At 50.0% G+C, this 12,545-nt stretch overlaps 1 protein-coding gene across 1 annotated transcript in view; it reads right to left on the bottom strand.

Annotated features, from left to right (window-relative positions):
• LOC122377429 (large neutral amino acids transporter small subunit 1-like) overlaps window positions 1–12,274 on the bottom strand; it is a 37,929-nt gene extending 25,655 nt beyond the window's left edge. The window contains exons 1-2 of the mRNA XM_043357454.1: window positions 11,548–12,274; window positions 5,843–5,968 (exon numbers count right to left, since the gene is read on the bottom strand). Coding sequence (XP_043213389.1) covers window positions 5,843–5,968; window positions 11,548–11,986 — 565 coding nt within the window. The 5' untranslated portion in view covers window positions 11,987–12,274. The remainder of the gene's footprint in view (window positions 1–5,842; window positions 5,969–11,547) is intronic.
• Window positions 12,275–12,545: the final 271 nt, after the last annotated feature.

Below are 12,545 nucleotides of genomic sequence, written 5' to 3'. Positions count from 1 at the left end.
ATAAGTAACTAGGATTTATCTAATGAAGTCGCTGCAATATGCTTTCTTTCTATACCCACTAGTATATAATTTCAAGCAATGCAACGCGTTAACAGGTAAGGCATGCAACAACATACAGGAAACTATTTAGCTATGAGTTCAATGGCACGGATCTCCTTTCTGTAGAAAAGTTACGACGTCCGCAGGAGCCGAACGCACCGCCTCTCAATTACAAGCCCACCTTCTAACCACAGCGCCACGGACCTGCGGTGGTTTTCGAGTGTTATCGCAGTGAAACTGTTGTTCTGATAGGTGGCGACCCCATGGCACCGCGGCGCCCAGTCTGCGCTTTGGTCACTTGGCGAGCCTCGGGCGAGGTCAGTCATGTGACCAGTTCGAGGTGAGGGCTCAGCCACAGCTTGTCTGCGAGGCAGGGGAGAACGTGGGTCGCGAGGTTGTTCACTGGCGCTTCGGAGAAAACGGTCGAGTGGTTGCGTGGCGCCGGTGGTCGGTGAATCCCGAGCAATTGACAGGTGGGCCTCTCAGCCAACGTTACCATGGTGGGCGGTGAGGGAGGGGGCCACACAAGTATTTGACCACGCATGGTTATCTCGGAAGGTAAGAAAGCAAAAAAAGAAAAAGACGCAGTAAAAAGCAATCTATAGCCCACTGTTGTATTTTTCATGGGCTATTATTCCATCAGATTATCGCTAAGGTCACTGCAGGTCACCAGGATTAAAATTATCACGAATTCTGGTTCCCCATTTTGACAACTTCTAACAAGCGGCGCATAAGTCAAGTCGGGAACTATTGCCGTGGACCCCCCCCTTGCCGTTTGGCCCCTGATCGAGCTAGAGCGTCGCGGAAAAAACGAGCGTGTTGCCCGTGACGAGAGAAAGCCGATGATGCCCAATTTTAAGGTTCTAGGTCATTGGTTGAGTGTCGCTGCTATGGTTTTTTGGGGGATGCTGATCACGAATATCGTGTTACTTTTGATCACAGATTATCCCGGCGGCCGCTGGGCCTCCGCGCCACCCGCCGGCCGCTGGGGGGGGGCATATAGTTGCCCCCCCCTTTACTTCTGCGACGATATCGCCGCAACGCGGAGAGATAGAGAAGCGAAACTTTACACACATCTTCCTGAATACCTAGCCGAGGTTGTGTCCAAATTTGGTGTCGATCCCATTTGAAATGACGTCACAGTGACGTCATAAGTAAAATTATAGATTTGCGACTCTCATATTCCTCACGATACATCAGATATATTGGACCGAATATAAAGGGTCGATTATTGGTCAGAAACTAGATGGAAGTGTAGTTAGATGTTTTAGGATGACAGCAGGTGCTGTCTAGTTCATTTACAGTTGAGTTTCATGCTCAGCGTCATCAGAAACGGTCCATGTCGGAAAACGACAAACCTTTATGACGTCACTGTGACGTCATCTTAGTTGCTACAACCACCAAACTTTCCTCAAACATTGCCTAGGTATTCATTTGAAGCTATGCCAAGTTTCACGTTCGTAGCTCATCAGGTTTCGGAGATATTTCACAAAACGTAAAGGGGGAGCAACTTTATGCCCCCCAGCGGCTCGTGGGTTATGTCTTTAAGCATTTAGACCAGGTCAGGTCAGGTCAGGTCAGATCAACCAGTAGGGTTCGTGACGGATATTCGTAGTACCTGTCAACCGCCTCTGACAACTTCGTAGCATGTTACGAAGGCACCAAAACTACTTCGAAAATGTTCAAATGCTTTCTAAATTCGAATTCATCTCCAAAAACTAGCCTAGAAACATGCAAAACTCGAAAAAGTGAACCGAGGTCACCAAAGATCAATGACCTGACCTGACCTGACCTTCAGGTGACCTTGCCATCCACCCTATTGCATGGGAGCAACACCAAATCACATGTATGAACGTTTGAAACCACGAAAAGCTTGCAAACGCGCGGCTAATGCGAGCCGACATACGCCGAATCGCGCTTCCGGCCAAACATGGTCTCGGAAAGTAGGTCACATGTCAACGGTCATTTTGGTCAGGGTCATGAAATTTTCAGGGTAGATGTAAAATTGATCAATGCGAGGGTACTGAAAGTTTTGTCGCAATCGGCTGCTTTTTACGCGAGTTATTCGCGAGACGCCTTGGGTGGGGGGGGGGGGGGGGTGGCGGGTGCATCAACTTCCCCCGTGCCGGCGAGGGTTACGGAGACACGTATCATGATGTGAGATGACTTCAGGGGCATAAAATGGGTAAAGAGTGGAATTTTGTGATTCGGTGTGCCATATTCACCTGTATCCGGGTGCCATCGCTAAAAAGAGGAGCATTTTGACCTGACTTTATGATGTGACCAGGTGTCAAGAATTCCACACGCGATACGAAATTCATAAGTTGTGCCAAGTTTTGCTTCGCCGTGCGCCGCAGTTTCCGTTACAGACACACACAGACATTGGCAGGTGTGGCCAAACACCCCCCCCCCCACCCCACCCGGGAGAAAACAAACGATATAAATTGCTATAACTAATCTCACTGAGCTAAATGCGATCGTGAACACTTACAAGCATCATATTCGAGTCGACACAGAAAGACCAGCGATTCGCAGCAGGCCCCCTAGCCACAGATATGTGACTGTGAGCGATAAGGCAACCAGCGCGGCGCGTCCCTGACCAGGTCAAACGCGTCTCTAACGAGTGTGAGGCCAGAGAGATATACTGTGCCGCTGAGCCTGGGTGTGAGGCGGCACAGTCTACCGTTGAGGCCAGAGGGATGTGCTGTGCCGCTGAGCCTGGGTGTGAGACGGCGCAGTCTACCGCTCCAGTCAAACGCTGGGCCGTCGGGGGGCGAACATCACTTAGTAGGTGAGTGTACAGTCGTGTACAGGTTGATGGTCCCCTACTCTTTATCCACCGGGTTCCTATGGCTCAGCATTGGCAGCAGCCGCCTGGTACCGGTAGGCTGTGCCGCATGACCGGAGAGTGAAGCGGCACAGTCTACCCACGCCGTTTGACATCGGCTCGGGTCGCCGGGTGGAGCGCTTTGTAGACCAGCTGTCACGTCAGACCAGCGCGGGGGGAGGGGCTCGTCTCGGTGGTTGGCGTGGGCTGGGGAGTGGTGTGGGGCGTGTTGGTGAACCATGGGGGCTGGGCGGGTTGTGTGGTCACTTGCTGCATTGCACATTTTGCGTCGCTTAACAATTGCATTCCTGTTTTTGATAAGCACAATGCACGGAAGACCCAGCGAATATAATTTACTTGTGCATTGTGCAAAACGTGATTTGGCACGGTATCGAGGCAACCATAGATCTTGTGCCACATATATGCATGATACTTAGGCAATACGCTTATGAAAATGGTAGATTGATCGGATTGATCCTGGATGTCAATTCGTATACTAAATGTCGACATGTAATAAATGAACGAATGAATCAATCAATCAATCAATCGACAATCGACATGTAGATATAAAACCTTATAAATGGCTCGCAACCACTAAAATCAAACCAGATCCTAACTCGGAAAAGTAGCCGGAGCCCCGATGAGGCTCGAACCGGGACTCCACGTTGAAAGTTTTGCCAATGATCCATCATCATTCCACCAAGCTAGAGCGACCGGCACCCGAAACCACAAAAACATTCATTGACTTTGTTGCCGAACTCCCGGCCCCGCCGCCCGCCCGGCCAGACTTTGCCCCGGCCGTGGCCACAATCCGGTGTAGCTCAGCGTAGGAGTGCTAAGACTGTCAAACTGACCGGTAGTGAGAGGCCCGGTTCGAGACGCTTCGCGTGCTGGATGTTTATTTCTGTGTCCGAGGCTATGCGAGTAGTCCACTTTTCAGAAAGATTATTTGGTGACAGGTCTGTTTTCTTTCTTTGCTGCAATTCATGAGGAGACCGTATCGACCCTTACCTGTCCTTCCGCACCCCACTTGGGAGATGGGTGTTTGAACCCCCCTGGGTTTTGTGAATATCTCTAAAGCGAATTTTTGGAGGGTGGATTACGATCGGTTCTATGCGACAAGTGACCACATACACCCAGCCCCAGGTCCGCTCACTCCCTCCCCACATCACCCCCGCCCCACACCACACTCCAGCCCGCCCCATCCACCGAGCCTAGCTAAATAGACAGGCCTGACCTTTACCCCCCCCCTCCCCCCAGCCGGTGTAACGCAGCGTCCGGTCAAATCGCTCTACCAGGCGACCCGAGCCGGTGTCATACAGTGTGGGTAGGCTGTGCCGCTTCACTCTCGGGTCATGCGGCACAGCCTACCGGTACCAGGCGGCTGCTGCCAATGCTGAGCCATAGGAACCCGGTGGATAAAGAGTAGGGGACCATCAACCTGTACACGACTGTACGACGCTACTGAACGCTACAGCATTGCGGGAGCTGACGCGCCATTGTTATTGATTAATGATCATACGTATGATGTCATGCGACTTGAGCATAACCACGTCATGTTTCGCAAATGTTGTTTGTGACTGCAGTACTCACTACCCAGAAAGATACATTGAAAACACTATGACATGTATGATGCATGATTTGTCTGGCCTACCGACTGTTTGGCAGAGTTCATCCGACCTGCAGTCTGCACCCCAAACAGGTTATCTACCTCCGCTGGACTTCCCTCAACCGTCACTATTGCGCTTCATCGGCTGCCTTTTAAATTAACTTGTTTTCGACCTTCGTTCCAGTGCTCCGATTGCCCTCAACCAGCCTCAGTAGCCACGGCAGGGCTGAATGCTGCACTGAGTGATGAATGGACGTACAGCCCACCGCTAAAGTAATGTAGGGTTTTACCATTTCTCAACGGTTGGCTTTGACTGGCGATTGTTTAATGCGGAGTGATCGAAAAGAAGATGTCAGTAGCTAAAGTTGCAGCTGCAAGGGTGACGATACATATAAGCTACATTCAAAGTTTCATTGTAGTCTGGCTAATCGTTCCTAAGCTTCAGAAGCAGAACATACCCATTGACTGAAACCCCACATTACTTCTGCTGTGGACTGTACAAACATCACACAGTCGCTTAGTACGCGTGCAATGCTGAAACGACCGGATCAGGTAATTGAACATTACTTTCCACACTTGATTGGCATTAATGCTAGGGGCGCCCCGCTTTATACATAAAATAATTATAATACGCATATCGTCGCATAATCCACGTATGTAGAGGTCTCGCGGGTTTTAGCGGTAGGTTTTGCACCTAGAAAATTTAGTGTACTTCAGGCTATATCTTCGTCGTCTCAAGCTTTTAAGTGTTGAAGATGCGATCGACTTGTTGGGTAACAAGCCGGCCATGATCGTGTAAAATGGCTTCATCGTAGATCAATTAGTTTCTGAGATATAGCCGGAAATGTAAAAGTGCAAAAACTACCGCTTAATCTCGCGAGAGCCGTACGTGTAGTAAGCTTTACTGAATGCAGTCTATAAAAAAACGTTATATCATAAACGTCAATTATAAACGTTTTACTCGTATCAATAAAAACATAAGGGGTGCTTCCTTTGAAATGCATCTTCGTCAGACGACACTTGGGATTTTTCAAGGAAAAAACAGCATAATCAATCGAGTTACGGGAGGAAAGAGTGAGAGACCTCATCAAAGACAAAGTTTGAATAGTTCTCGTACTTCAGACGGCAAAATCAGAGCGATGCATAACCATGCTTCAGTTCACCGGATTCTTACCTGTACCGTGAGACGGTTCATTTCACCATTGGCGACAATAATCTAGTGAAAGCGGATGGATATGCATGTCTATTGATTAAAACAATGGCATTACTACATTGCCACTTTCAGAGATATTCCACTCCGGACAGACACCCAGCTGGCAGAAAGAGACAAACAATATCTGAGCACAGCCTAGGTACTCAGTACTCACCCATTCCGATGTAAGCCAATCCCACGAGGATGATCGCCACCAGAGCGCTGAGCTTTGCAGCCGTGAAGACGTCCTGAATTCGCATCGCCCAGCGCACGCTCATGCAGTTGACGAACGTCAGGATGGCTGCAACGACACACAGACATCACATCAGTGTCGTGTCGACTTGCGGCAGCGCACATGTGAGGACACGTATGGAGCAGCATGACTCGATTGCCAGATAACTTGTCGCCGCTTTTCTGCACTGTGAGCGAGACATGTCATCAGCAAAAACGCTCGATGACCTTAATTAACCTGCCGCAATGCCGTCCGAACATCAGCTGCTGTTCGGGAAACAAAAGTGATTTGCAACACAGAGCGCAAATGATCAGCCCGCATAGGCATGTTTTTATTCCCACATATTTAACGGCACCTTTATTTAATACTTCACCCGCGTCCCATTGGGCTTTTGGCGGACCCTACCACCCGTTGAGGGTGGGGCTATTTCGCCCCCCCCCCCTCCTCGTATCTCGGAAAGTTACCGACCGATTTTGAAAATTCAACCGGCGTTCCATAGCGCCGCCAGGGAACTACCTCGTGACCAAGTTTCGGTGACCTAGGTGCAACCAATGACGTCACAGGTCAGGTCAAATGTCGCATTTTTCACCGATCACGGGCCTTCTAAGGAATGCGTTATAACATTGAATAAAAGGCACAGGAGTGTGGTGTGATACATATTTTATGGCCAATTTCACATTTCAAATTCAATGGTGTCGGTTACACGACCATTAGGACCGGCTTAGGTTCCATTCTGGTGGAAGTCGGGTCAGGGTCAGGTTAAAAAAGGTTAAAGCTAAAAGTTGCTATTTTTGCATAAAAGGGGTGTCTATTCGATGCAGGCTATCACGGAGAATCCAATGATGCTCTTCGTTTTATTCTGCGTTATCGATAACGGCTAAGAATTGAGTTTGAAAAATTAACGTCATAAATTTTGAGCAGTTTTATCGCCATAACTTTGCCAAAAATAGAGCTATGGAGCTCAAATTTGGCATGTCAATAGCAGACCAATAATCATACAACATGTATTCTGTTTTTTCAAAATTTTGAAAATCTTAGGTACCTATTTTGGGGGTATTATATCAAAAAAATCACTTTTAGTTTTGGGGGCAAAATACAAAAAAAAAATCAGAAATTTGAGATAGCAGTTTTGTAATCCTGTTAATTGTACACTATTTTATCTTAAACATTTTCCTCTATCTCCAAACCTGTAGGCGTGACAGCTCTTCCCGCAAAGCATTTTTTGTCGAAAATGGCAAGACATGACGGAACTCTGACGTCATTTGCGGCCAACCTATCATAGGCTTTGGAACAAAGTTGGTCACAAGGTGCAAAATTGATACCCGGAGGCGTCCTGAAAGTTTCATGGCGATATACTTTGGGAGCTATCGACTAAAAAGGAGAGGAGGCCGTTTCGCCCCCCTCCTCCCCCCCCCCCAAACGGGACACGGGTTATGCTTCGTTCCAAGACCTAAGCGTTTATATCCGTGATCATCCATATCGCGTTTTGCCGTGTGACAGTGCATGCTGTTTATTGATGTTATCTGATGTATGTACCTATGTAGATGTACGATCTTTTTAAAGCGATATGCCTTATTGTTCAGTGTCCCTCCTCACTTACCACTCGCTTTTTGAGCGCAGCTAACCTTTTCAGCTACGTGAGCTGAATATACCCCTTCACCTCACCTGCTTCGGGGACGGGACAAGCTCATGTGCATCAACACTATCCCTGCTTGCACGCTATTTATCGTGATTCCTGCAAATGCTGGAGTCCAAAAACATGTTGAAGTGCCGTATCAGGAGCGTAACCGGTAATGCACAACAAACTGTTTTGCATACTTACGTAAATGTTGCGGTTGTAAATGTGGGTGTTATGCAATGGTCAAAGATAAATATTGTTTTATTGTCATTGCCATTGTGCCAAGCTTCAGCTAGCAAGCGGATTGAATAGTAATCGTGACGACGTGACATGTGAAGAGGGTTTATTCAATTCAGGTCCGTCAGTTCCTCCCGTTCCGAAATGGAAATTTGTGAATTGACTGCAGCGAGAGGCATCGCCTGGCGTTAATCTTATGGCTGCTAAGGCCATGTATGTTAACCCTCGCATGTGTGCGGCGTTTGCCAGCTTCTAATGTGTAGGGGGGGGGGTCGGTTGGACCCCCCCCCCCTTGCCGTTTGGCCCCTGATCGAGCTAGAGCTTCGCGGAAAAAACGAGCGTGTTGCCCGTGACGAGAGGAAGCCGATGATACCCAATTTTAAGGTCCTAGGTCATTGGTTGACCTTCCAGGTCAGGTCAATGACCCAAAGTCGGGAAAATCGGGACCTGTTAGAAAGTCGTAAAGTGTGGCTGCTAAGGGGTTTTTCGGGGTGCTGATCACGAATATCGTGTTAGTTTTGATCACAGATGATGTCTTGAAGCATTTAGACCAGGTCGGGTCAGGTCAGGTCAGGTCAACCAGTAGGCGTCGTGACGGGTATTCGTAGTACGTGTCAACCGCCTCTGACAGCTTCGTAACATGTTACGAAGTCACCAAAACTACTTCGTAAATGTTCAAATGGTTGCTAAATTCGAATTCAGCTCCAAAAACTAGCCTAGAAACATGTAAAACTCGAAAAAGTGACCCGAGGTCACCCGAGGTCACCAAAGGTCAATGACCTGACCTGACCTTCAGGTGACCTTGACACACACGGGAGTAACATCAAATCACATGTTTGAACGTTTGAAACCACGAGAAGCTTGCAAACACGCGGCTAGTGCGAGCCGACATACGCGAAATCGCGATTCCGGCCAAACATGGTCTCGGAAAAGAGGTCACAGGTCAAAGGTCATTTGGGTTAGGGTCATGAAATTTTCAGGGTAGGTGTAAAATTGATCAATGCGAGGGTACTGAAAGTTTCGTCGCGATCGGCCGCTTTTTACGCGAGTTATTCGCGAAAAACCATGGGGGGGGTCCATCCGACCCCCCCCCCCCCTACACATGCGAGGGTTAATGTTAGACAATATATACAATTACAACGTACACCTAACAACCTTTTGTGAGCGGCCACTCACCCCCTATATAACTAAAGGTATATCCGTGCTAATTGTAATGCAGTTTACGTCTGTTGCAATATGGACGATCTCAGTTGGAGCCGGGATCGCAGAATTGTCGGTGACATATCATTGGACAGTTCAGTCAGCTTATGCGTTGTTCCCCGGAAACCGGCGGACACTTAATGTTGAAGTGAATCATGATCAGACGACAGGCATCGATCGTATAGGTACTACTTGTTTGTGCTTGGCTGGAATTTAACCCTATTCCTGGCGGGCTCCGCCGGGACAAGAAACTGGCGGGGGGGGGCCGATTCGGCCCCCCCCTGAGATCTCGAGAACGAAGCAAGATAGCGACAAGCGGTAAACGGCATCGGATACGCATGGACAAGGTCTACAATTTTTACTAAGGTCATTTTCAGGTCAGGTCAAAGATGACGTCACAGGGGTCGAAAAAGTCAAAATGGCGGCGCTAGATATGGAGAGAGTTTTTCTCGAATAACTTTCGAATTAGTCAAGATAGGAGCAAACTAAGGGCATCATCGTGATCCTCTCGTCAATCCGCATCGAATGATATATATGTTGACCTCGAAAGGTCAAGGTCAAAGGTTGACCTCAGGTCACGTGACCTCGAGGTCATCATGTATATCATTCGATGCGTCTTGACGAGCTGAACACAATGAGACCATCCACGCGTCTGTATCTTGACCCTGTACGGAGTTATTGGCCAAAAACCTTTGGTGACCTTTGATGACGTCACATGACCTCACAGCTGCCCAACAGCAAAACAGACCTCAAGGTAGTGAAGGTTGATCGTATATGAAGTCATGTATGGGATATGGTGCCATTCCGACCCGTTTTAGTGGTAAAAACAGGGAGTTGATTTTTCCCCCCATTGACTTATAATGGGGAGGTCGCGAAATTGACCTGACCTTAGGTCACCGATATCAAAATTCCGAGATATACAAATTGCACATACTGGTACCCTAACTAAAGCCTGAAGAGAAGAAATTGATCGGTCAAAAACTCTAGCTGTGGCGTGATTGCAAACTTTTCTGAGGTAGGGTCACCAAACCGCCTCTGTTGACCTGACCTGAGGTCAGATCAACTCAAAATTTTCAGACATGTTGCGTAGAAGCCTTATAGGAAAAGTCAGAAAATTTTAGCCTCCTAGCTCAACGCGTTTGGGAGAAATAACCAAAAAACCTCAGGGGGGGGGCTCCTGAGGCCCCCCCCCCGCCAGGAATAGGGTTAAACCAACGCATCTGGGCACCTGGACATTTTAATCAGCTCGATCGCAAATTAAACAATTTGATCAGTATGTTATAGATCGAGCCGGGGCTATTTGTTTTGTTTTATTGGGTTAGGACCTCGCGATTTAGTGAGACAATTTCAGAGCGAATGGATATGGCCGTATGGGGCATTGGGGAAATTGGTTTGGACTGCCGCCCTGGTGCGTCGCTGCGGCTGAGTCCGTCACGATGGACAGGCCATCCAGCTGCGAGTACGGTCACCCCACCGCACGTGAGCCCGCTCCGGTGTGAGCCACTTCATTCGGATGATGCTGACCGTCCGCTGTTGGGCGCGGAACAGGGGAATGGTTATACTGGATAGCGGACACTGACAGTGAAGGGTTAGGTGCGCCCCGAGGATCGGAGGCTATCGCATAGTTAGCTACCATATGTCCACGTGAGCTACCGAAGAACTACGAAGCAGACCGTCAGGTTGACATCAGGATCGTCGGCGTTTCATTAAAGGGACCCTCCCACCTTCAAAAAAGTTAATGAATTGGCACGAAAGTGATGTCGCTCGGTTCAGGAAGAGCGAAAACGAATATCTACCAAATTTCATCGAAAAATATTCACCGGTTTTCAAGATATTAGACTTTTACTTTTGTTTACTTTTTGGGATCTCCGCTGTTCCTAGCGACTTTATTTGAAAGTGCGGCATTTGTTGCGCGCAAAGCAGCATATACCACCGCGTGCTACCAAACGTTTTAGTAAAAGATTTAAAAATCGTTAGATCTCCGCTGACGTCACAAATTCTAAGGGGGCATACCAATGCACTAGCCCTTTAGAATCCGAAAACTGCAAGTTTGAAATTCCAAATCTCCGAATTAAAGCATTTGTCGATGTTGTGAGTACCCAAACCGGTATTTGCAGGCCATGGCCACCAATTTGGCTATCTCAACTCAAAACTAATGTTAAGGTGGGAGTGTCCCTTTAATTCATTATCGATTGTCTGTGGTCAGGCGCTGGTGCGCCAGGCGACGGCCCAAGGCTATCGAGCTCCGGATGGTCGGGTTACGTGGGCCGCCACCTGGCCGGGCCGATTTCACCGAGTGGGACAGTGGGGCTCTGGGTTGGGCACGCTGGAAGGAAGAGCGCGCTGACCCGTGCCACGATGACCCGGTTATTTCCAATCAGGTATGTACAACTGTGAACATGGCTCAATAATCCGGTATAACAAGAACAGGTGCTATAGGTGCTACAGGTGCGCTCACCAGGTGCTATAGCACTTTGAATGATACGACCATCAACAACATGTGTTGAACATTGCGCTACTGGTTGCATTCAGAATTATTATAGTAAAACATTCAAGAACAGTCACACTATGCTTTCGCCCGTGATATACTTACAGATGCAGATAGCTGCCAAAAGCTTCGTAAGACTTCCTGGCACCGGACAGTCAGGGTAGACCCTCTTCACGGCGTATTCTCCGAAGGTGAGCGCCACGATGGCGGAGAGGCTCGGTCGTATCACCACCAGACCGACCCAGAGGCGCAGGAAGGCCGGCAGCGGGCCGAATATCTCCAGGATGTACGAGTAGTCGCCGCCGGAGCGCGGGATGCAGCAGCCCAGCTCGGCGTAGCAGAGCGCGCCCAGCGTGGAGATGACGCCGCAGACGCCCCACAGGATCAGCGCCACGCCGACCGAGCCGGCGTTGGCCAGCACGCCGGTCGGTGACACGAAGATGCCGGAGCCGATGATGCACCCCACGATGAGGGTCACGCCGTTCATCAGGGTCACCTTCTTGCCTCCGTCGGCGCTGCCGCCGTCCCCCGCCGCTTCAGTCATGGCGGATGGCGTCGAGCACGTTGCAGACTGAACAGACCGACAGCGGGAGCCGCGCCGGCGCCGACCGACCTCTCTGGCCGCTCACGTGGCGAGTGGTGACTACGGCGCGGCGCGCGGGCGGCCGGCCGACGCGGCGGGGTGGCGCGCGCGCAAGCGCGGCCGCTGGCCGCGGCCCACGTCCCGGCCTCAAGGACCCGGTCAGCCGCGGGCCAGCCGGCCCCGAAATTGTCGCCTGCACCCGGGCAGCCCTCAGACCGGGCCACAATTGTCACGAATCCGCTCATCAGAGCTGTGAGATTGGCTTTGTAAGGCGGCGATCTCCGCGCCGCCCTGTTAGAGACCGTACCTACGTCGCGGTCGATCCGACGAATGTGACGTCACGCTAGCCAGCTGACTGACGCCGACGGAGGGGAGTTTTCGTCAGCGGGTGTGTCGGCGGCGCAGCTGCGGGGGCTGCGGGTCGCCGGCCGCCGCCCCCACTGTCGGCCCGCGCGCCGTGTCTGGCCGCGTGCCGGTTCCGACTGGCACCACCTGGGCCGTGGTGGGCCTCCCCCCCCCC

This window comes from Amphibalanus amphitrite, unplaced genomic scaffold (assembly GCF_019059575.1).
Source record: "Amphibalanus amphitrite isolate SeventyFive unplaced genomic scaffold, NRLGWU_Aamphi_draft 000044F_arrow, whole genome shotgun sequence".
NCBI lineage: Eukaryota > Metazoa > Arthropoda > Thecostraca > Balanomorpha > Balanidae > Amphibalanus > Amphibalanus amphitrite.
Note: the sequence above shows the minus strand (reverse complement) of the source record. Positions and strands in the feature narration are given on the sequence as shown.